This window comes from Indicator indicator, chromosome 1 (genome assembly GCF_027791375.1).
Source record: "Indicator indicator isolate 239-I01 chromosome 1, UM_Iind_1.1, whole genome shotgun sequence".
Classification (NCBI taxonomy): Eukaryota; Metazoa; Chordata; class Aves; order Piciformes; family Indicatoridae; genus Indicator; species Indicator indicator.
The window spans coordinates 92,436,316-92,456,982 of NC_072010.1; the positions used below are offsets into that span (position 1 = coordinate 92,436,316).

At 44.6% G+C, this 20,667-nt stretch overlaps 1 protein-coding gene across 1 annotated transcript in view; it reads left to right on the forward strand.

The window, feature by feature from the left end:
* GTF2E1 (general transcription factor IIE subunit 1) overlaps positions 1–20,014 on the forward strand; it is a 56,302-nt gene extending 36,288 nt beyond the window's left edge. The window contains exons 2-4 of the mRNA XM_054386569.1: positions 9,776–9,977; positions 15,922–16,169; positions 19,584–20,014. Of these exons, the coding sequence (XP_054242544.1) occupies positions 9,776–9,977; positions 15,922–16,169; positions 19,584–20,014 (881 nt within the window). The remainder of the gene's footprint in view (positions 1–9,775; positions 9,978–15,921; positions 16,170–19,583) is intronic.
* The last annotated feature ends 653 nt before the right edge of the window (positions 20,015–20,667 follow it).

The window sequence follows — 20,667 nt, forward strand, 5'->3', positions numbered from 1 at the left end:
CATTATTAAGGCACAAAATCGGGTACTCAAAAGCCAGAGCTATATCTTGGTGTGCATATATTACGAAATGGTGTTGAGTTGTATGATCAAATACTGGGTTTTGTACTTAGAGAATTTATAAAAGAAACCTTTTCTGAAGGGTGATTTGAAGGATAGAAGTATATAAACCTGCTATTCAGATCTGTTACACGAGCCAAGCAGCTGAATTCTGTGCAGACCTCAACCTTACAGTCCCCTTTAGTCAGTGCAAACAAGCTGTTTGCAGGTTAATGATCTTGCTTGTTCTCTAATTTGCAGAAACCTGTCTTAAAACCTCATGGTGTGATAGTGAAAAGTATCAGTCTCTTAAAGCTGTTGATTCAGTAGAATTTATGCTAGAATACATACAGACCTGGGAGAAACTGGATCTAATGCTGGGAGACAGATTTAATGCTGCTGGGCATCAAGCTCACCATGAGCCAGGAATGTGCCCTCATGGCCAAGAAGGCCAACAGTATTCTGGGCTGCATTAAGTGTGTGGCCAGCAGGTCTAGGGAGGTTCTCCTCCACCTCTATTCTGCCCTGCTGAGGCTGGACCTGGGGTAATGTGTCCAATTCTGGGCTCCCCAGCTCAAGAAGTACAGGAAAGTACTGGAGAGAGTACATCGGAGGGCCACAAAGATGAGGGGACTGGAGCATCTCTCTTAGCAGGAGAGGCTGAAAGACCTAGGGCTCTTTTAGTCTGGAAAAGAGAAGTCTGAGAGGGGATCTTATCAATGCTTATCAATATCTAAAGGGTGGAGGTCAAGAGGATGGGGCTGTGCTCTTTTCAGTGCTGCCCAGAGATAGGTCAAGAGGCAGCAGATACAAACTAGAACACAAAAGGTTTCACTTGAACTTAAGGAAAAAATTCTTTCCTGTGAGGCTGCTGGAGCACTGGACCAGGCTGCCCAGAGAGGTGGTGGAGTCTCCTTCTCGGAGACTTTGAAAAGCTGCCTGGACATGTTCCCATACAACCTGCTTTAGAAGTCAGGTTGGACTAGATGATCTCTGGAGGTCCCTTCCAAACCCTACCATTCTGTGATTCTATGATTCATACAAAAATAAAAGGAAATAAGTTTTTTTCCCCTTCATTTTGGGGTCTTGATCCCATTTGTAAACAGTAGATAACACAACTTTCTTACGAATTCAGATGCTGCCGAAAAGTTCATCAAGAGATTAAAACCTCTCTTTAGATAACAATCTTAGTTACATTTGTTCCTAGCTCTGTTTTGAGCTGAACTGCTGTGCTTGACATTTTATAAGCGGGCACTGCACATGCTTCCTCACTCATCTGAGGCAAAATTGTGATAGAGAAGATGTTATAGCAAATTTCAGTTCAGGATCTGATAACAGGCTACGTCAGGCAACCTTTAGTATTGGCTGTTGCTATCCTTCCTGCCTATAATTCTAATTGTATTTAGCTGGTAGTACCTCTTCAGGAAAGGAAGCGAGGAATAGAGGAGATGCTGTACTTTGTTAGCTTGTCATGGAGAGAGCTGTCGGTTCTGGGAGCAGGATGCTGTATTTAGCAGCTCACATCTGCTCAGGCTTCATCTGGTGAGTGTCATGACTTGGTTGCAGTGCTGTTCTGGGGGGTGCTGGGTACTCAGCTTCAAACTACAGCCACTGCACTGACCATCTCCTCTGGGCAGCATCATCCTGTGTTCTTTTCAGTTTGCTTCTTTCAGACATCAGTGACATGTTCTGGATTTGCGCTTATCACAGTCTCTGCCCATCGTCACGTTTCTCACTTGCAACGTGTTCTCTATAGTCAGAAATTTAAAAACAAGATCTTTCAGAGTGTTGGGGTGCAGTCAATACATTTGGGGTTTCAGGAGCAAAGCTGTATGTTTTACTCTAGAAGGGGGGTTAGCAAGTCTTCCCAAAATGCCGACACATGGTCCAGTGTTTGTCCTTATATCATAAGAAGCTCTGACAACAGCATCTGCTGTGGACTATCCTAAACAGGACTAGTATAAAACCGTGCACTTTCTGTGTATGCTTTCAAGATAGAGTACTGCAGTCAGGCCTGGGCTGCCGAGCGTCCTTAAGTGCTTGAGATCCAGTGGACCATAAAACCTGTCTCAGAAGGATGAGATGTGGCGTTATGTTTTATGTAACGCACTGTGCTCTGTAATTGGCTCTTTTAATGTGTGTGTAGAAACACTGAAGTCCTTGCAAGCGAGAATGGTATTGCCGTGGCGTTCTAGAGACAGGTTTTATTGGTGGGTTTCTCTATTTTTTGCCTGAAACAGCTGGGGTTTTGGAAGTCAAATGTGAATACAAATGTTCTTGGGACTATAGAACTCCAATACGAGGAGAAAAGAGCAGTGGGGTCAGGGAAAACTATCTGATAAAACAGATGGCAGTTTTGCTGGGGCAGGAGTGTGTCTCCCGCTCAGACACACTGAGAGACTTTCTTATTGAGATGCTGAGGACAGTTTAATGAGGCCTGAGAATCCCTTTAGTGACTCCCATGTAACTCTGGGAGTCACTAAAGATCAACTGCTTCTACAATCTAATCTGCTTTATCACTAATGCACTTAATCAGTTGTTTTAACAATTACTTTTGTTACTAGCGCCATCCATTAAGGTCACTAAAACTGCCTTTGCTTCCATTTAACCCCTCAGGTCGCTACTTCTAGCAAGTGAGTATCACAGAATTACAGCATGGTAGAGGTTAGAGGGGACCATTGAAGACCACCTAGTCCAACCCACCTGCTAGAGTAGGATCACCTAGAGTAAATCACTCAGAAATATGTCCAGGCTGGTTTGGAATGCTTCCATGGACAGAAACTCCACAACTCCTCTGGACAGCTCATTCCAGTGCTCTGCCTCCCTCAAAGGGAAGAATTTTTTCTTTCTGTTTATGTGGAACCTCTTGTATCCATTGTCCCTCGTCCTGTCCATGTACCAACACTGGCTCCATTGTCTTGACACTCAGCCTTTAGATATTGAAAGGAATTAAGTAAATCCCCTTCAGTCTCCTCCAGGCTAAACAGCTCCAGGTCTCTAAGCCTTTCCTTTTAAAGTAGATACTCCAATCCCTGCATCATCTTAGTGGATCCCCACTAGACTCTCTCCAGTAGTTCCTTGTCCTTCTTGAACTGGGGAGTCCTTACATTCTAATGTGGAGTATGTTATAGTAACTAACGATCCAGGTCTATTGTAGCCATTCAGCCTACTATTTATGTCTTTAATGATTCAGGAGAGAAATGCTGTAGGTGCTGTTGTAAACAGTCCTCTAAATCTTGAAAAATCAATGAGAAATGAAAGAGAGTTAATTATAATTTATACTGACAGCAATGCCTTTTACTCGGGTTGCTAAGTATTTCCATTGCATGAGCTTGGATCATTTGTGGAGGGCGGGCGTAGGAGTTGCTCTAATTGTCCATTCAGAACTTTGTCAAATACTTTATGCTGAGTTTTTCCCATTCTGTGCATTGGACTAAGTTTAAATTGCTTAAGAAAATTTAATTGAAAACCAGTTTGGCGTTATTGAAGAATGGGCTGATAAGAAAATGAAAGAGAAGAGTGGAGAAATGTGTATTCCTTTGCCTGTCTTATATTATTCTGAATGACAGGTTGTGCTGTGAAAAGGTCTTCCAGCTATCTGGCTTGACACAGGATATTAATCTGATGACCAGGGCTCAAATTAAGAAGCACAATTAGCTGATCAAAGAGCATGGGGCAGGGAGGCTTGGGAGTAGGAAAAGGCTGCATCTGGGAAAAAAATTGCCCAGGAAAAGAAGGGTGGGCAGAGAAGTCTGAGAAGTGAGAGGAATCCAGGATGAGAAAGCAGGACAAGATACACCAAGACTTGCTAGCAAGGGAGAATAGGGCCCTCCAAGTAGGGAGCAGATAGGAGGAGCTGGGTAGGAAATCTTAGGCTTGGAGCTAGCAGGTAGGATAGCAGGTTTACAAAGCACATCTCTTTGTAGAAGATAGAGCAGAATGCTAGGTGTTTCCTTCTCATTCTCCCTTTGTTGCCAGGAAGCAAGCTGACAAGACATTCTGCTTCCCATGCAGCACTAGCAGGTTATCCTTTTCATTGAGTCAGATGGTAGAGGCTTGTGCAGAACTGAGGGCTTCAGGTCTGCAGATTAACCATGTGGCTGTCAGCACAACTTGTCCAGTTTCCTGTTAGTAGGCACCTAGGAAATGGAGAATTTATAAGTCTCTCGAATTAAGCACTTTTGGCTAGGAAGTGCTGAAATCGAAGCTGCTTATGCATCCTGTAACTTTTTCTCTGCAACATAATTTTTGATTTTCCCAACAAAAATGTGCTTTGTTCAGTGAGAGAGAGGAGCTGGACACATATAATGCACTTTTTGTCTGGCTTGCTGCAGAAGAAGGAAAAACATGCAAGGGTAGTACTGAGGGAAATACTTGAAGCACATGGCTGTAATAGTCACAGGAACATGATCTGATCCTCCAGGCCAGCTGAGTTTGTCTGTTGTATTGGACTAGTAATTTTGAGTTAAACTTCTCCAAGGCACTTATTAGCTGTTGTACCTAACTTAAGATGCTTGATTCTAGAATGTGGAAGAAGGTTGGTAAAAATACTACATACTCTTTTGTGAAGCAGAAGTTTCAGAAAAGCATTTCTTAGGCATCTCAAATCAAGTGCTGCTCAAATCAGCAGATACTTCTCAAATTGTGCCATCTGTGCCTGATCTCACTCTCCATGTAATGGTAATAATGCTACTTCTGAAAGGAGGTGGTGGGAGAATTTGAAAATAAATTAGCTTAATGTTTGGTGACGCAGTCAAGAATAAAGAATTGGATTAGGACAAAGGCTGGAGGAATAAAAATGAGCTGAAAGATTATAGTGTGTCATGCACCTGGCATCTAATGCAAATGTCTCCTATAAAGATGGAGTTCATCAGCTGGAAACTGTTCAAAGGAGGAAGAAAGATCTGGGAACGTTGCTAGACCTTGTGATAATTGAGGCAGCACTTTCATGATCTGTTACATTCTCATCTTAAAAGATCTCAGTGGCTATCGGAGAAGCACTAATGCCATTGGGGTTTTGGGAGAACTGGACACTTGTATGTACTTCCAGCTTTACAGCAGAAGGATGAGAGCAAGCTGGAGAAAGTGGCCAGCACAAGGCTGATAGCATGGTTGGAGGAACGGGTGAACAGTTTTAAAAGGCAAAGGAAAATGTGTGGCTTATTGAGCCTTGCAAAAGGAGGAGTGGTGAGTGTGACAGCAGTTTCACAGAATCAATGAGGTTGGAAAAGACCTCAAGGATCATCAAAGTCCAACCTGTCACCCAAGACCTCATGACCCCTAAACCGTGTCACCAAGTGCCACGTCCAATCCCCTCTTGAACACCTCCAGGGATGGTGACTCCACCACCTCCCTGGGCAGCACATTCCAATGTCTAACAACTCTCTCCTCGAAGAACTTTCTCCTCACCTCCAGCCTAAACTTCCCCTGGCACAACTTGAGACTGTGTCCTCTTGTTCTGGTGCTGGTTGCCTGGGAGAAGAGACCAAACCCCTCCTGGCTACAACCTCCCTTCAGGTAGTTGTAGACAGCAATGAGGTCTCCCCTGAGCCTCCTCTTCTCCAGGCTAAACAATCCCAGCTCCCTCAGCCTCTCCTCGTAGGGTTTGTGTTCGAGGCCTCTCCCCAGCCTCACTGCCCTTCTCTGGACACGTTCAAGTATCTCAATGTCCTTCTTAAATTGAGGAGCCCAGAACTGGACACAGTACTCGAGGTGTGGCCTAACCAGTGCTGAGTACAGGGGCACAATGACTTCCCTGTTCCTGCTGGCCACACTATTCTTGATGCAGGCCAGGATGCCATTGGCCTTCTTGGCCACCTGGGCACACTGCTGGCTCATGTTCAGCTGGCTGTCCATCAGTACCCCCAGGTCCCTTTCTGCCTGGCTGCTCTCCAGCCACTCTGATCCCAGCCTGTAGCTCTGCAGGGGGTTGTTGAGACCAAAGTGCAGCACCCAGCACTTGGACTTGTTAAATGCCATCCTGTTGGACTCTGCCCATCTGTCCAGCCTGTCAAGGTCCCTCTGCAGAGCCCTTGTACTCTCTAACTGATCAACACCTGCTCCCAACTTGGTTTCTAAATATATCTGAATGATTAGAGGGCCTCAGGTTGTGCCAAGGGCAGTTCAGGTTAGGTATCAGGAAAAATTTCTTCACAGAAAGGGTTCCCAGGCATTGGAACAGGCTGCACAGGGAGGTGGTGGATTCACCACCATGGAGCTATTTAAAAGATGTGTGGATGTGATGCTTAGGGGCATGGCTTAGTGGTAGTAGCTGAGCAGTAGTGGTAGGATTGTGAGCTCTAGGCAAGCAGTTGGATTTGATGATCTCAGAGGTCTCTTCCAACCTCGACAGTTCTTTGATTCTGTGCTTCTATGATTAACAGCAAGATGGAAGCTAGCCGAGCTGAGGTACAGTTTTTGGCACAGCACTAAGTTTGAAATGGATAGAAATAAGTTTAGTTTGAAAATTAGTTTGCAGGTATCATAGTAGTGATTCTGGGACGTTATCCAAAGGGCAGAGTGGAAGGAAGACACCTTGTTGAGATGGAGATAAGGCTTGAAGACTTTGAGAAAGGTGTGAGCAGGACCTGGGCTCAGTATCAGTAGGCTGTAACCAGTTAAATGTGTTAATTACAGCAGATGAAGTGTGCACGCTTGGACATTGTGCATGTAAGGCATGGGTGGGTGGTTGACCTTTTCCTTCTCTCAAGTGAAATCAAGTCATTAGGAATTATCTCTAGATATTCTAGCCCTGTACTTCAGAGCTTGAGCTGCTTTAAACTTAGTATGCCTTGGGGAGCCAGATTGCCAGCATACCTGCCCCAGAGAGTCTGAGAGCAAATGAGGAGATCTTTCTGGTTTTTAACGTGCAGCCAAAGCAGTCTGTGAAGTGCCTCAGCATGTGTGGAGAGGATGTATGCCTTCTCCATTAGCATTTCCAAGGTGCAGGAAAGCCTCATGCCTGTTTGCTGCAGGCTATCTGCTTGTTCTGGTTTATGCAGCCTATTTGAATGGAACACTATGAGTTGTGTAAGGGCTGAAGGCAGAAATACATCGCTGGAGGGGGAGCATTGCTGTTTTAGCCTTTGCGTGGCCTCCACTTCATGTTTGTCACATGCAATTCATATCTGTAAGGAACATGTGTCACTGCTGATGTGATGTGCCATGTCATGAAAGCTCTGGTGACATTCTGTGACCTCTTAAAGTCTAACGAAAATGCTTTGCAACATGTAAATGCCATCTGCTGTGGCAAAGCAACTTCCCAGTTCTCTAATCACATATGCCTCTTGTGAAGTGCTGCATCACCTCAAAAAAATTAGCATATTAATGGAGGAAGCTTGTCATTTCACTCATTCCCAGATTCTTTACATAATTCAACTATTAACTTTTCTCTCTTTTTTTTTTCTTTTTTTTTTTATTATTAAGAACCCTGAGGGGTAGAAGATGCAGCAAATCCATGATAGCTTTAGGAGTTCCATTTCATTACAGCTGTATTTACTTTCTGATTTTTTGGTGCTCTGAATTGGAACCATTCTCCCTATGATCTTAATCTTTTGCAAATACTTTTGGGATTTAGAAATGGAAGCGTGAAAAGTTTGAGCTGTCTCAGGAAGATGCAGCAAGACTTGGAAGGGGGCAGGGAGTGTAAAAAGAGGGGAGTTTTTCCACATTAACCTGTGTTTGTTCACTTAGTCCATTATGGGAACTAGGATGTGCTAATTATTTTAAATTGATTCAACTTGTTTGCCAATGTGTCACACTGATAGCCTCAGATGTGGGATAAGGAGACCAAACTTTGGCTTCAATTTTTGCCAGACTGACAGTTTATATAATGCATGGGTTTTGAATCAGTAGGGGCAGATTTTACAGCCTGAAAAAATAAACAATGTTTCATGCTTGGATCGGGGAGAAGAGCACTTTATCCACTTATCCTTCACTTTGCATACTGCTGTTGTTGGGTGCTCTAGATTTCACATACAGATAAGACAAACTTTCTTAAAGAGATGGTTTATTGCAGGAAATGTGTGCATGTTACAGGCCACATATAAAATACACTCTTATGAATAATGATCAGCAAAAGCTACTTCGGGTGGTGTTGTGGTAGAAAACTGCTTCTCTACAGACTGTGGTGAGAGGCAACAGATCTATCTCCTGTCATAAATACTGCTTTTGTGCGTTTTCCAAGAAGCACGGAAGCGTTGTCTAGCCCTCACAGCCATCACTGAAGAAGCTAGGTCTGTTTTTATCACTGTATTACAGGCAGAGAAGGAGGTATGCTGAAAAATGAGGTGACAAGACTAACAAATCTGTGTAAGCAGCAAAACAAGATACCAGAAGCCCTAGCTTGCCAGCCTGTCTCATTATATCATGCCCTTGTGCCCTGGGCAATCCCCATTCTTTTGACTGACAGCGCTGGTTGTATAGCAGGCCTCACTACTGATTTGAATACTGATTTCATAGAATGGTCTGGGTTGGAAGGGACCTCCAGAGGTCATCTTGTGCAACCCCTCTGCAGCAGGCAAGGGGCATCCTCAACTAGATCAGGCTGCCCAGAGCCCTGTCGAGCCCCACTTTGAATATCTCCAGGGATGGGGCCCCAACCAGACAAGTCTTACCTAGACCTAGTCATTTCCCTGATAAGAGCTATCCTTAGGCTCCCTATTAGTAAAAAAATCTTTTCCTTTCTTCACTGGGCTGTTGAGAGTTAATGCTAGATGTGTATTGGTGTCACAGAACAGATAAATAAAGAAAATCACCCAGGGACAAGGAAACTTGAGAAGCCTGTGAGCATTGCTCTGGATGTCAGTGTTCTGAGGAGACAGGGGTATGTTCTCAGTCCAGCACTTACAAGCCTAAGTCATTACACTGTGCTGCTCGCCTCGCTGTGGACCATATGGTAAGGTCCTACTGTGCATGTACTGCCCCAAGGGTCTTGCTCGCAGATGGAGTGATGAAACTGAAAAGCCTGCTGTGCAGGAGTTCAGTAGTTTTTTTGTAGCTGCACCGCTATGCAGCCGTTTCAGTTGCCTGTATTTTTGACCTATTTTTATAGATCCTGATGAGGTCTGTGTAACGAGTTCATTCTCAATTGCCATTCATACGTTTCTTACATTGTCATTCTTAATTTCAGGAAGTTAATGTGGGGGTTAGGTGGGATAAGTTTTTTCATTTGATGTTTTCATTTGCATGTTTTGGCCCTGAAACAGAAGGAGAAACTATCTTTTCTGCATCAGTTGCAGAGTGAAAATGGTTATACCAGCAGTTACTGCAGAATGGTTGGTGCAGTGTAAAACGACACTGTGCTTCACCATGGAATTAGCCTGTTCATGTGACCTGTGAGATAATAGTGCAAGCACCTGAAACAAACTATATCCAAACTCCTAAGAGTACATTGTTTAGCTTTTTATCACAGACCAGTGGTAGCTGACATTTAAAATGTGCAGCAAGAAAGAGGGAGTGAGATTAGGAGATGTCTCAGTAGAGGTACTGCAGCCCATCTGGGCTTTTCAGAGTGAGAAACTGTACCCAACTGGGTATCACTGCATGGCATCAAAGTGTTTGCTTTGTTGTCTGCTTAAATAATAACCAGGTACACCATGTGTGGGAAGGGATCGTCAGGGGGTGAAAAGCTATTTGGTGTCGAGTTAAGAAAACAATAAAGCACAGCTGTTTGAGAGGCTGCATGAAAAGCTGAGCCTGTTGCTTTCCTTCCACTGCTTAATAACTTTTCTCGTTTTAGGAACCTTCCGTTGTACTTTCTGTGAGACTGAAGTGGAAGAAGATGAGTCGGCGATGCCCAAAAAGGATGCAAGGACACTCGTGGCAAGATTTAACGAGCAGATTGAGCCCATCTATGCTCTGCTTCGTGAGACAGAAGATGTTAACTTAGCCTATGAAATCCTCGAGCCAGAACCTACAGAGATTCCTGCCCTAAAGCAGAGGTGGGAACACACCTGGTCTCTCACTGTGCTCCTTCCTTGTAGTGCATTCATCTGCTCTGTGAGGCTTTCCCAGACCCTAGAATCATTTCGGTTGGAAAAGACCTTTAAGTCCAACTACTCCCTAGCCATACCAAGTCTGGTGCTAAACCATGTCCCTCAGCACCACATCTCTGTGTCTTTTCAGCAGCTCCAGGGATGGGAATTTAACCACTTTCCTGGGGAGCCTGTTCCAGTGTTTGAGAACCCTTTCAGTGAAGAAGTTTCTTTTAATGTTCAATCTAAACCTGCTCTGGTGCTACTTGAGGTCATTTCCTTTGTCATATCATTAGTTCCTAGGCAGAAGAGACCCACCTCACTACAATCCTCATGCAGCCTGTGGCTCCATTGAGGACATACTTGTTCAGCACCAGCTATGCAGGCAACTGACAGATTACCCAAGGAATGAGTGACTTATAAGGAGACAAAGGACCATGACCATTTTTTACTAAAAAAGGCAGATGAATGTTCTTTTGGTCAGCCTCCTGCATGTAGTTTTCTGTGGGGTGAGGTACTCAAATTACCTGCTGCATGCTGTGCTGTAGCTGGTATGTATACCAAGCCCTTGCCTCAGTATTTAAGAAACACAAACTGCAGCTGTTTGGCAAAGCTCTCAAGGTGCCATCTACACATTTTTTTTCTCTTTCAAACCCTCATCTTTCATCTATTCCTTTTGCTTCTATGCAGCTTTTGAAACTAAGCTATCTGCATTCTACACTTTGCATTCTAGTTCAGAGACATTAATTGTAATAAGGGTATTTTTTTCTTCTGCTTTTCTCATACTTGTTACACACCTCTTCTTTTTGGGATGAGACCATATTATAGTCAAAAACTCTTTAAAATGTTCTTACCCATGGGAAATGACACTGTCAGAACATTCCTAGCTGTACAAAAACAGATGATGTTTAAATAATGCAGAAAGATGTGGGGAGCTGTCAGCTTTGTCAGCTGTGGTGAAATGTGATGCACTTCTCTATGTTTTAAAAAAATTAATTAAACACACTGGGGGAAAGAAAAAGCACTATGAGGGGAAGCATTCCCACAGTGCCTTGGTGTGCTTGGCTTTAGTTAATGGGAGAGCAAGCAGGATACAGTATCTTCTTTTCTCTCAGACTAACCTTGACAGAGAATGTTCCTCATGTATTCATTCTACACACTTTCTATTTAACATAATAAAATATTCTTTGTCTATTCATAGTCATTTTTCTAGCCAAGAAGGTAGCTAATTTTCATCATCATTCTGATAGAAAAACAGAAGCAATATAGAGAGGGGAAGAGATTTTCCCAAGGTCACTCAACATGTCTTTGGTGATATGGGGAGTCTTTGAAGCCGTATGGCTAAGCTGAATCACTAGCCTTTGCTTTAAAAACCCTTTTCTGTAGTTTGAGTAGTAGAACTGGGATAACCTCACAAAAAGAGAATCATTTCCCCTTCTGTGCACAGGAAATTATCACAGCAGAAGCCTGGTGCAGTCCCATGATTAAATAGCAGCACCCACTTACTTGACTCTTAAATACTTTAAAAACATTGTAAATGATTAATTACTTTGTGCGAGGAATGACGAAATAAATCGGTGCTTACTTCAACGCAACTTGCTTCAGCACATACAATGATTTAATTATTTATTAACTCTTATTAATTCAAAGCAGCTAATTGCATGAAAGCACTGCTGTGAGATATTTTTTCTTTTAAAGTGCCAAACCCTGGGTTATTTGTTCCATCCATTTTGTCTGAAATCATTGACAAAAATGACATTTCGGGATTCTGAAACAAATAGAAAAGGTCACACAGTGCCTGCATCATCTCTTTGCACTGATGCAGGCAATTTCATATGTTTCCAGGAGGGTTACAGCTCTAAGCAACCACACTGATATTGCATAATTGTCATTCACTTGCTGTGGCAAACTGGGCAGATCTTCATTTACATCTTTCTAGGAGGCCATTAATTTTCTTAATCTTGGCAAAGCATGAATTAGCCCCACAGGTTTCAAAATAAATCTGCTTTACCTAAGCTATTCTCTGTGGTTTTCTAAACCAGGTAGATTTTAATATCCTCTCCCATTTTCTTATGTCAAAATTGCTTGATTTTGTATAACAAAAATCTTCACAGAATTATTTTCTGTGGTCATGTTGTCAAGCACCATGGGTTGTCTGTTCTAAAGCTGAAGCTCTTAAGAGCAGCTAAGTGAGAAAGTGCTTTATTTCAAACACAGCACAAAAAGAGTTATCCCCATTATGCAAGACCTTTTCTTAATGGTCTGGGCAGGATTGAAATTAAAATTTCAAGTCATTTCCACGTTGCACAGTGTGGTTTCTGTGGGCCATACCTCAGCTATGTCAGGGATTATTTATGTTACCTTTAAAGGCTAACCACTCATTAAGGGATTTCTATCAGGAAAAAACGACCAGTGGGTAACAGAGCAAATGTAGCCACATCTAGACAACTGAGCTGCTACAGATCCTGGCTGCAAGATGGCTATGCGAAGTCTAGACCTAGGTGGAGAAAAAGCAGATCTTGGATCTAGGAGAGAGAGATTATGAGTGTGCTAACTTCATCTGCTCTGTGCTGCCTGTAAGGCAGCTTGCACATTTGGCTTTTTGCTGATGCCTGAGACATGGTGTTTAATTCTGTACTTTGGAACAGTGTTGCCAAACAGTAAGATCACAGAATGGTAGGGGTTGAAAGGGACCTCCAGAGGTCATCTAGTACAACCCCCCCCCCCCACTAAAGCATCTTCGCCTAGATCAGGTCGCACAGGAACATGTCCAGGTGGGTTTTGAAAGTCTCCAGAGAAGGAGACTCCACAAGCTCTCTGGGCAGCCTGGTCCCATGCTCTGTCATCCTCAAAGGAAAGCAGTTTCTCCTTAAGTTGATGCGAAACCTCCTGTGTTCTAGTTTGTACCTGTTGCCCCCTGTCCTATCCCTGGGCACCACTGAAAAGAGCCCAGGCTCATCCTCTTGACCTCCACCTTTTAAATATTGATAAGATCCCCTTTCAGTCTTCTCTTTTCCAGGCTAAAGAGTCCCAGATTTTCTCAGCCTTTCTCCTCATGAGAGAGATGCTCCTGTCCCCTCATCATCTTAGTGGCCCTCCATTGTACTTTTCTCCAGTAGTTCCCTGTCCCTCTTGGGCTGGGGAGCCCAGAACTGGACACAATACTCCAGCCTCACCAGGGATGAGTAAAGAGAGAGAAGATGTATTCTTGTACTAAGGAGTATTCCCCTTGGTCTTATAATCTTGAGGGGCTGCTGACTCCTACCAAAACTGTCACGGAAGATGTAGTTCCACAAACAAGGAAGAAAATTGAGTCACGTTTGCAAAGCTCAGTGGGGTCCAAAAGTAGTCAGAAATTGTCTATATGTCTTCAAGTAATTAGTACTGTAGGTGTCTCCTTGAGTTGTTACTTTCATTTCTGAAACGTTCCTGACGTCATGGAGTAAGTGTTTTGCTGCTAAATGATACTGCGTAGGAAAAAAGTAAAATTTCAGGCACACTTATGGGGAGCTCTGTGCAAAAGTGTTATTAGGCAGTTCCTGGCACTAGTGAGTGTTTAGCTGTCACAATGCAGTCGAGGGGAGGGAGAGCTGCATTGTGTCTCTTGTGAGGAAAGTGGATTACATAAAATCGTCAGGGAAACGCTAGTTAGAGATTTCTATTGTGTGGGAAGCAGAGTGGTGCTTTTCACAGAACGCACGCCTGTCTTGGAGAGCTGAAGGGTACCAGCACTTGAAATAACGTACTGGGAAGAAGGTCTCTCTGTGGTTTTTTGGGTTATATAAGCAATACATGTGCATGAGTCTTCTGCCCCAAAATTCAAGGCTGCTGTGGAGCTTTCCTACGCAGGCTGGCTGCACTATAGAACTGGGCAGCATCCATGCTAAAATGTGTTTTCTTAAAAGACCCCAGCAAGCTCACTGTTGGGAGGCTGTGAGTAGCCCTCAATCCAAACTGGAACTGAACACACTAATATGTTTTATCTGGAGAAGAGAGATGGTCACCTATGCACATTATTTTCCTCTCACTGTTTACCCCTGAAAATCCATCAGGATTAGCTCATCAGCAGTGGTTAAGTCCCTGCTGAATTACAAAAGATGACACATTACGCAGGCCTTCTCCAACTGCAACCTTATGTTAAGTTTCACAGCTGGAGGAAAGGTTGTTGGGTAGATAGCAGTGACTGAACTGTGCTCACTGACAGCTTCTGTCAGCTCAGCTGGCAGCAGAACAGAGACACTGTGAGTATCCTGTGGGTGGATTTGCTCCGGACAAGGGGAAAAGTCCAGGCGGGGCTGTTAGCTGTGATGACTGAAATTATATGGCTGAGGATGGGTGCAGTCTGCAGCAGATCTGTTTCTCTGAGAAGATTAAATACGAAGCAGAGAAACGCTCATGTCTGGCTTTTGTCACCCAGAGAGCAGTGAGCTTCCATTCAGCTGCTTTCCCTCATCAGTGCATGTGTAGCAGCACAGACCAGAGAGTATTTTAGGCTCATTGCCATCACTGTGCAGAAAATACTCCACCTGATGTCCTCTTTCCATCAGATCCAAGCAGGAATGTTTCTTTTCTCCATCAGTCTCCTGAGCTTGAAAGGAGCCTGGAGGAAAATGTGCTGGCTGCAACTCAGAAAAAGGAGGGCTTTGACTACCATACCCTTCACATAAGTCACAGAGTGGTAGGGATTGGAAGGGACTTCTGAAGGCCATCTAGTCCAACTTCCCTGCTAGAGCAGGATCACCTCAAGTAAATCACACATCTTTAGAGACAGAGGCTCCACAACCTCTCTGGACAGTCTCTGCCACCCTCAAAGTGAAAAAACCTTTTCTTCTGTATACATGGAACCTCCTGTGTTCCAGTTTGCATCCATTGCCCCTCGTCGTGTTTCTGGACACCACTGGGAAGAGTCTGGCTTCATCCTCCTGACACTGACCCTTTAGATATTGATAAGAATTAATGAGATCCCCCCTCAGTCTCCTCTCCTCCAGGCTAAACAGCCCCAGCTCTCCCTCATAAGAGAGGTGCTGTAGTCACCTCCTATCTTAGTGGCTCTCCTCTGGGTTCTCTCCAGTAGTTCTTTGTTATTCCTGAACTGAGAAGCCCACAACTGGACACAGTATTCCAGACAAGGTCTTACCAGGGCAAAGAAGGGGAGTGATTTTTCTTCCTCCAGCTTTTCCACAATGAAGATAGTTCTGCCTTGCTTCCTCCCACAAACCATCATCACAAAAAGCCCTTTGGCCAGCCTTAGCCCTCTGGTTTGAAGATGCTCTCTCATCTTTTATTCTCTTCTGCCTGGACTACCTACTTCTTCCAAGGCTGGGTCTGTGGATAGTACAGATCTGTGTAACACAGGAGATGTGCCTTACCACTGACGTTGTCACTCACAGTTCAAGCAAGGGTTTGAACTGTGTTTTACATGGTGAGTTAACTCCTCCACAAGTGCTGGGTTTAGCAGGAATGTGTCTCTGGGCCTATCATTTGACTTGTTTAAACCTCAGTGCTTTTTTTTTTTTAATACAGTGTAAAATTGCTGTGAAAAAATGAAAAGGAGACTTTTCCAAATACCAGATTACTCTTCAGCTATGTGTTGCTGCTGTGACCCTTATTTCAGGATATTCTGGGAATTCCTGTACGTTGTCTCGTGTGAGAGCATCAGCAGCTTTAGTGCTACCAGTTCTTTTTCAGTGTCTGTTGTGGAAGTTGTCATGGCCACATGTAGGGTTTCCCACTGGAGATCCCCAAGTTCCCCAAACAAGCAAATTCCTGGCACCATGTGTTAGAAATGAGAATGCAAGTTCTCAGTGGAGATCACGGGAGAGAACTAATCATAGTTTGAGTGTTGCAACACCATCCAGGGAAGGGCTTGCTCTGAGCGCGCTCTGCTTTTCTCTCCTTCATTTTTATGTAGCAAGGAGCGTGCAGCTGGTACTGGTTCAGGAACTGCAGCTGGCCTTGCAGGTGGACACCATCGAGAAGCATGGACTACAAAAGGACCCTCATATGAGGACTTGTATACCCAGAATGTTGTCATCAGCATGGAGGACCAGGAGGATCTTAACCGGCCTACAAGTGAAGGAAAGCCGGCCAGAGAAAGACCGATTTGGCTACGGGAAAGCACAGTGCAGGGGGCTTATGACCCTGATGAGATCAAAGATGGTAAGAACATTCACAGAGCAGAAATTCTGCTCTGCTTATGTGAGGCTCTTAGACTGCTGTCAAAAATATGTTCCCTCATGTGTGTACAGCTGCTGCTCCCTACACTCCAGATTTTGTCTGCTCCCCTCTGCTGCGCAAAGCACCTGTCTGTGGGTAAACGTAAAGAAATCCTGATGTCTTTGATCCAGGATTGAAACCTAGGTTAGTAAAGCTGGATTACCCACAAATGTGTTTATGCTTCACAAATGTTAGTTGTCTTCCACCTTGAAAGTTTATTGCTTTTGGATAAAGGCCTTTCAGTCTCATCTAAAAAGCTGCCTTCCTAGTAAGTCACCTCTGACAAATAACATGAACATTTGGTCACTGTGAAGCCTACCAAATCTACCAGCAGCATTTTTGTGCTCCCAGCTGCCTTCTTGCCAAGTGTTTTCCCAAAAGTGTTTTATACGGAGAGTATGGCACAAATAAAGCTACTGGGGATGCAGTAGGAAGGCCTGTCACCATGGCAGGTGAGTTGTTACTACTTTCTCTTCGTTTCTCATCATCTTTGCTATTACTTCCCTTCATGTTGGGATCAGATTGTCCATAGAAAATAGTCAAGCTCCTGTGACCACTAGTAGCAACTCTCTGCTTTGGTAAGTGTGCTATTTAAGCTTATCTACTAAAAATAGGAAGTGGAGACCTTTTATTATTTTTACAACAGTGAATCAATAATGCAATTGATTCACTGATTCCAAGTCACTTGAGGATTATCAAGTGAAACCGTTCATGTCCTAGGAAGAGAAGATGGCATGTGTGAGCATGAGACCCTGGAACCAGTGCAGGAAAGGAGTATTTAGGTGTAGTGAGAGTGAAGAAAATGGATGTGAAGCAATAGTCAAAAGAGAAAGTCTTCTTTGCAGGAAACACCTTTCAAGCATACGGATCCCAAAACATTTTCCAAATTAAATAAAGTGAGGCAACTGAAACAACCTCCTCCTCCAGTCTGTAGCAGATGTTGTTGTTATTCACTAGCTACAGTGAGTTCTCACCCTGTTTTTCTGCTAGACACTCAGTTCACCTGTAGTTTTAAATTGTCTCCTTGAGATGACTTTTGGTGTACAGAGCATAAATGTTTCTCAGATGCCACTGAGGAGCATGGCGGAGGGAATATGTCTCCTTGCAGCATGATGGCATCACTGCTTAACCTCCACCACTAGTGGAGATCAAAGAGGGGACTTGTGGAAACAGCCTGAAATTGCTGCTACAAACCATTTCTCTAGTTCTTGGATGACATTAACAGGGAAGACAAAAACTTGGGACCATGGACAGAAAAGATTCACTGTTTGGATCTGGCAGGAACAGTTCATGCAAGAAGGAGACAGCCCTGCACCTCAGCCACAAAGTCAGACTTTGTGGAGCTATCCCAGGCTGTTGTTGCTTCACAGTTCTCAATGTGATGAGCTACAATATTACTGCATAGAGATGCTCTCCAGTAACCTCTTATGCTCCACAGTTGCACGCAGCAAGCTGAACACAAGGCTGCCAACACAACACCTTCATTCTTCCTTTCTTTAAGAATTTTGCCAGTGCATTACTAATAGTAGTTGCAGCCATCACCCATTACTACAGCTGTATTTACAATGAACACACAAGTCCAGTCAAGTTAGAAGTGAGTCTTTTGGCCTTCATTTTACCGGAGGAAAGGAGCTGACTACAAATTCCCCTGGATTTTAGTCTGAATACTGAATTTACTTCCTTAGTTCACCTGTTTCTCAGCATGGTTTTCACATCTCAAGTTGAAAAAGTAACCAGTGCATTTTTGACCCTGGGGGAAGTGGTTGGGTACCAGCTGCCTGGATGTGGTACTGAAACCATGAGGATCCAGATCTCGGGGAAGCAGACAAGTGGCATTAATGTATGAAGGCAAAATACCATCACCACAGCTTCAGCAACTTGATAGGCATCATCTTTACGTGCAAGAAAGTTTTCCCTACTGTCTAGGTTTACTGCTGCTGGGTAGGCTCATATTCCTCTCATCAAATTAGGAGGAGGGTTAGGAGAAGTTTACTGCAGAATGACACTTTCTGAACAGGATTTTACCTTTTGAATCTGTGAACTACAGAGACTCTGCCTACCCAACTCATGTCAAAACCTCCTAGCTATTGCACAGCCAAGCATACTGAAAGAGGAGTACAGGCCATGTGTCTGTGAGATGGGAAGCTGCAGTCATCTTCAAATAAGAGGTTCAGGTAGGGAGCCAGAGAGACTGGCTGGGCTGCATTTCAGCTTGGAGAGCAGGAGCTCTTTTAATGGAGCCTTCCATGCTATGCTGCACAGCTTGGCTGCAGGCGGTAAACTGCTTCATGAGATTCTGTTCGGTACCAACACCATGTTCCTGTAATGAGCTGTTTCCCTTCCTGCTTGATAGGTAGCACCTTTGAGCTTACCAAACACAGCTACTTTAAATCATAGAATGGATTGGATTGGAATAGACCTTAGAGATCATCTAGTTCCAATGCCACTGCCACAAGCAGGGACACCTCAACTAGGCCAGGTTGCTCAAAGCTCTAAGCTGGCCTTGAACACTTCCAAGGATGGGATAACTACAGCCTCTTTGGCAACCTGTTCCAGTGCCTCACCACCCACACTTCTTCCTGGCATCTAATCCAAATCTGCTCTCTTTCAGTTTAAAGCCATTACCCCTTGTCCTATCACTACATGCCTTGCAAAAAAATGTTTCCACATGATTTCCACAGTCTACCTGGATTCCCCTGTTTGCCTGGATTCATCTGATTATTTGTCTTAATCCTTACAGATGGGGAGTTCAGCAGGGCAGGACCTGGTTCAGGGTTTGTATTTATGGTCTGTGCTGAGAACATCCCGTGGGCTTGGTCATCGCCTCAGGTCCTCCAGGCTGTGGTCATACAGTCTGGAAACAAAAGGAAACAGCCTATGCTCGTTGACCTGTGAAACAATACTGAGGTACTTGGCTATATCTCTGAGAAGTGTCATCATTAGGTGCATAGTCTGGGTATCTGGAAGGCCAGATTTAGGACCCAAGGACCGCTTTCTGCTCCACAGTATGGAAAGTGAATCATCCCAGCTGTGAGGTGCCTGAGTTGGATACCTCCTTGGGGTGGTGTTTTCCAAGTGCCTGCCCATCATGAGTTTGTTGTCTTCTCTTGTGATGTGCTCTTGGTCACAAATGAACTCCAGGCCTCAGCTTCTAGAAAATGCCAATGCTTGCTCTGCTATTATGAAATAAAGCATATCTGTCTCTTGCCTTTTAAGGGAGAGGAGGAGCTGACGTGGAGAAAGGGTATGACTCAGCCCAATGTGCTCACTGACCATAATTAATATGGGTCCAGAAAGCCGTCAGGGCCATCACCCAGGTCTCTGAGAAAATGATCATTCTTCTCTGTCTCTTTGCAGGAGGCCGGGATCTGGATGCTTTCCAGGAGCGTGAGGAGGGCCGGGCAGCTCTGGATGACAATGAGGAGGTGATGCGTGCCCTGCTTATCCACGAGAAGAAGACACCTTCTGCTTCAACGGTTACGGTCGGAGGTGCTGCTCCTCTCTCCAGTGTCAATGCCAGTGACTCTGAGAGCGAGACCAGTGAGTCAGAGGAGGAATCTCCTCCCCGCCCTCCTGCTGTGGCCACCACAACATACGGGCTGGAGGATGAAGAGGAGGATGAAGAGTTTGAGGTGGTAGCAGAAGACCCCACGGTCACAGTGGCTGGGCGTCCACACACGTACAGCCAAGTGAGCCAACGCCCTGAGCTGGTGGCCCAGATGACGCCAGAGGAAAAAGAGGTTTACATAGCCATGGGGCAGCGCATGTTTGAGGACATGTTTGATTAACTGCTTCCGGCCATGGCATTTGTAAAAAGTGACTTTTTAAGCCAGAGTCTCCCTAATAAAAGAGCAGACAAAGCACATCTTTCCTCCCCTGTGGGCAGGGACACTGGGCCTCGGGACTGCCAACCTCAGGCATCTTGCTCACCCCAGGTGGGGAGCTCGAAGGCTGCAGGTGCCAAACAGGTAGAGGAGGACAAGTCTCAGAAGTGAGCACGCTCGCAAGGTAAAAATTGGCTTCAGGGTGCCCTTCATGGGCACTGCTTTAACCTTCTCCAAGGGCCCAGCAGCTGCCTCCCCACGATTTTTTGAGTTGATTCTGTTTTTGGTAGATCCTAGTGAAGTCCACATCCCTGCCCTCAGAGGACGCAAGGGCTCTGTAGCCTGATGAGAGTGCTCTGCAGTCACATTACAGCTGCCTGTGTTCAGTGAGGGGAGAGGAAAAGGAAGCAGTTGTCTGCCACCAGCCACTGGCCACTGGAGTGGCTATTTCTAAGGAGGGCTGTAGACAACAATCTTTATGTTTTTTGCTCCCGTTTAGTCCTTACTGGGTCTCAGAACCTCAAGGTCAGATGTAACTCAAAACACGCAGAGTGACAGCCTGGGCAGGCACACACACAGTCACTCTTTGTCAGCAGAACGAAAGCCCTCTATGGATC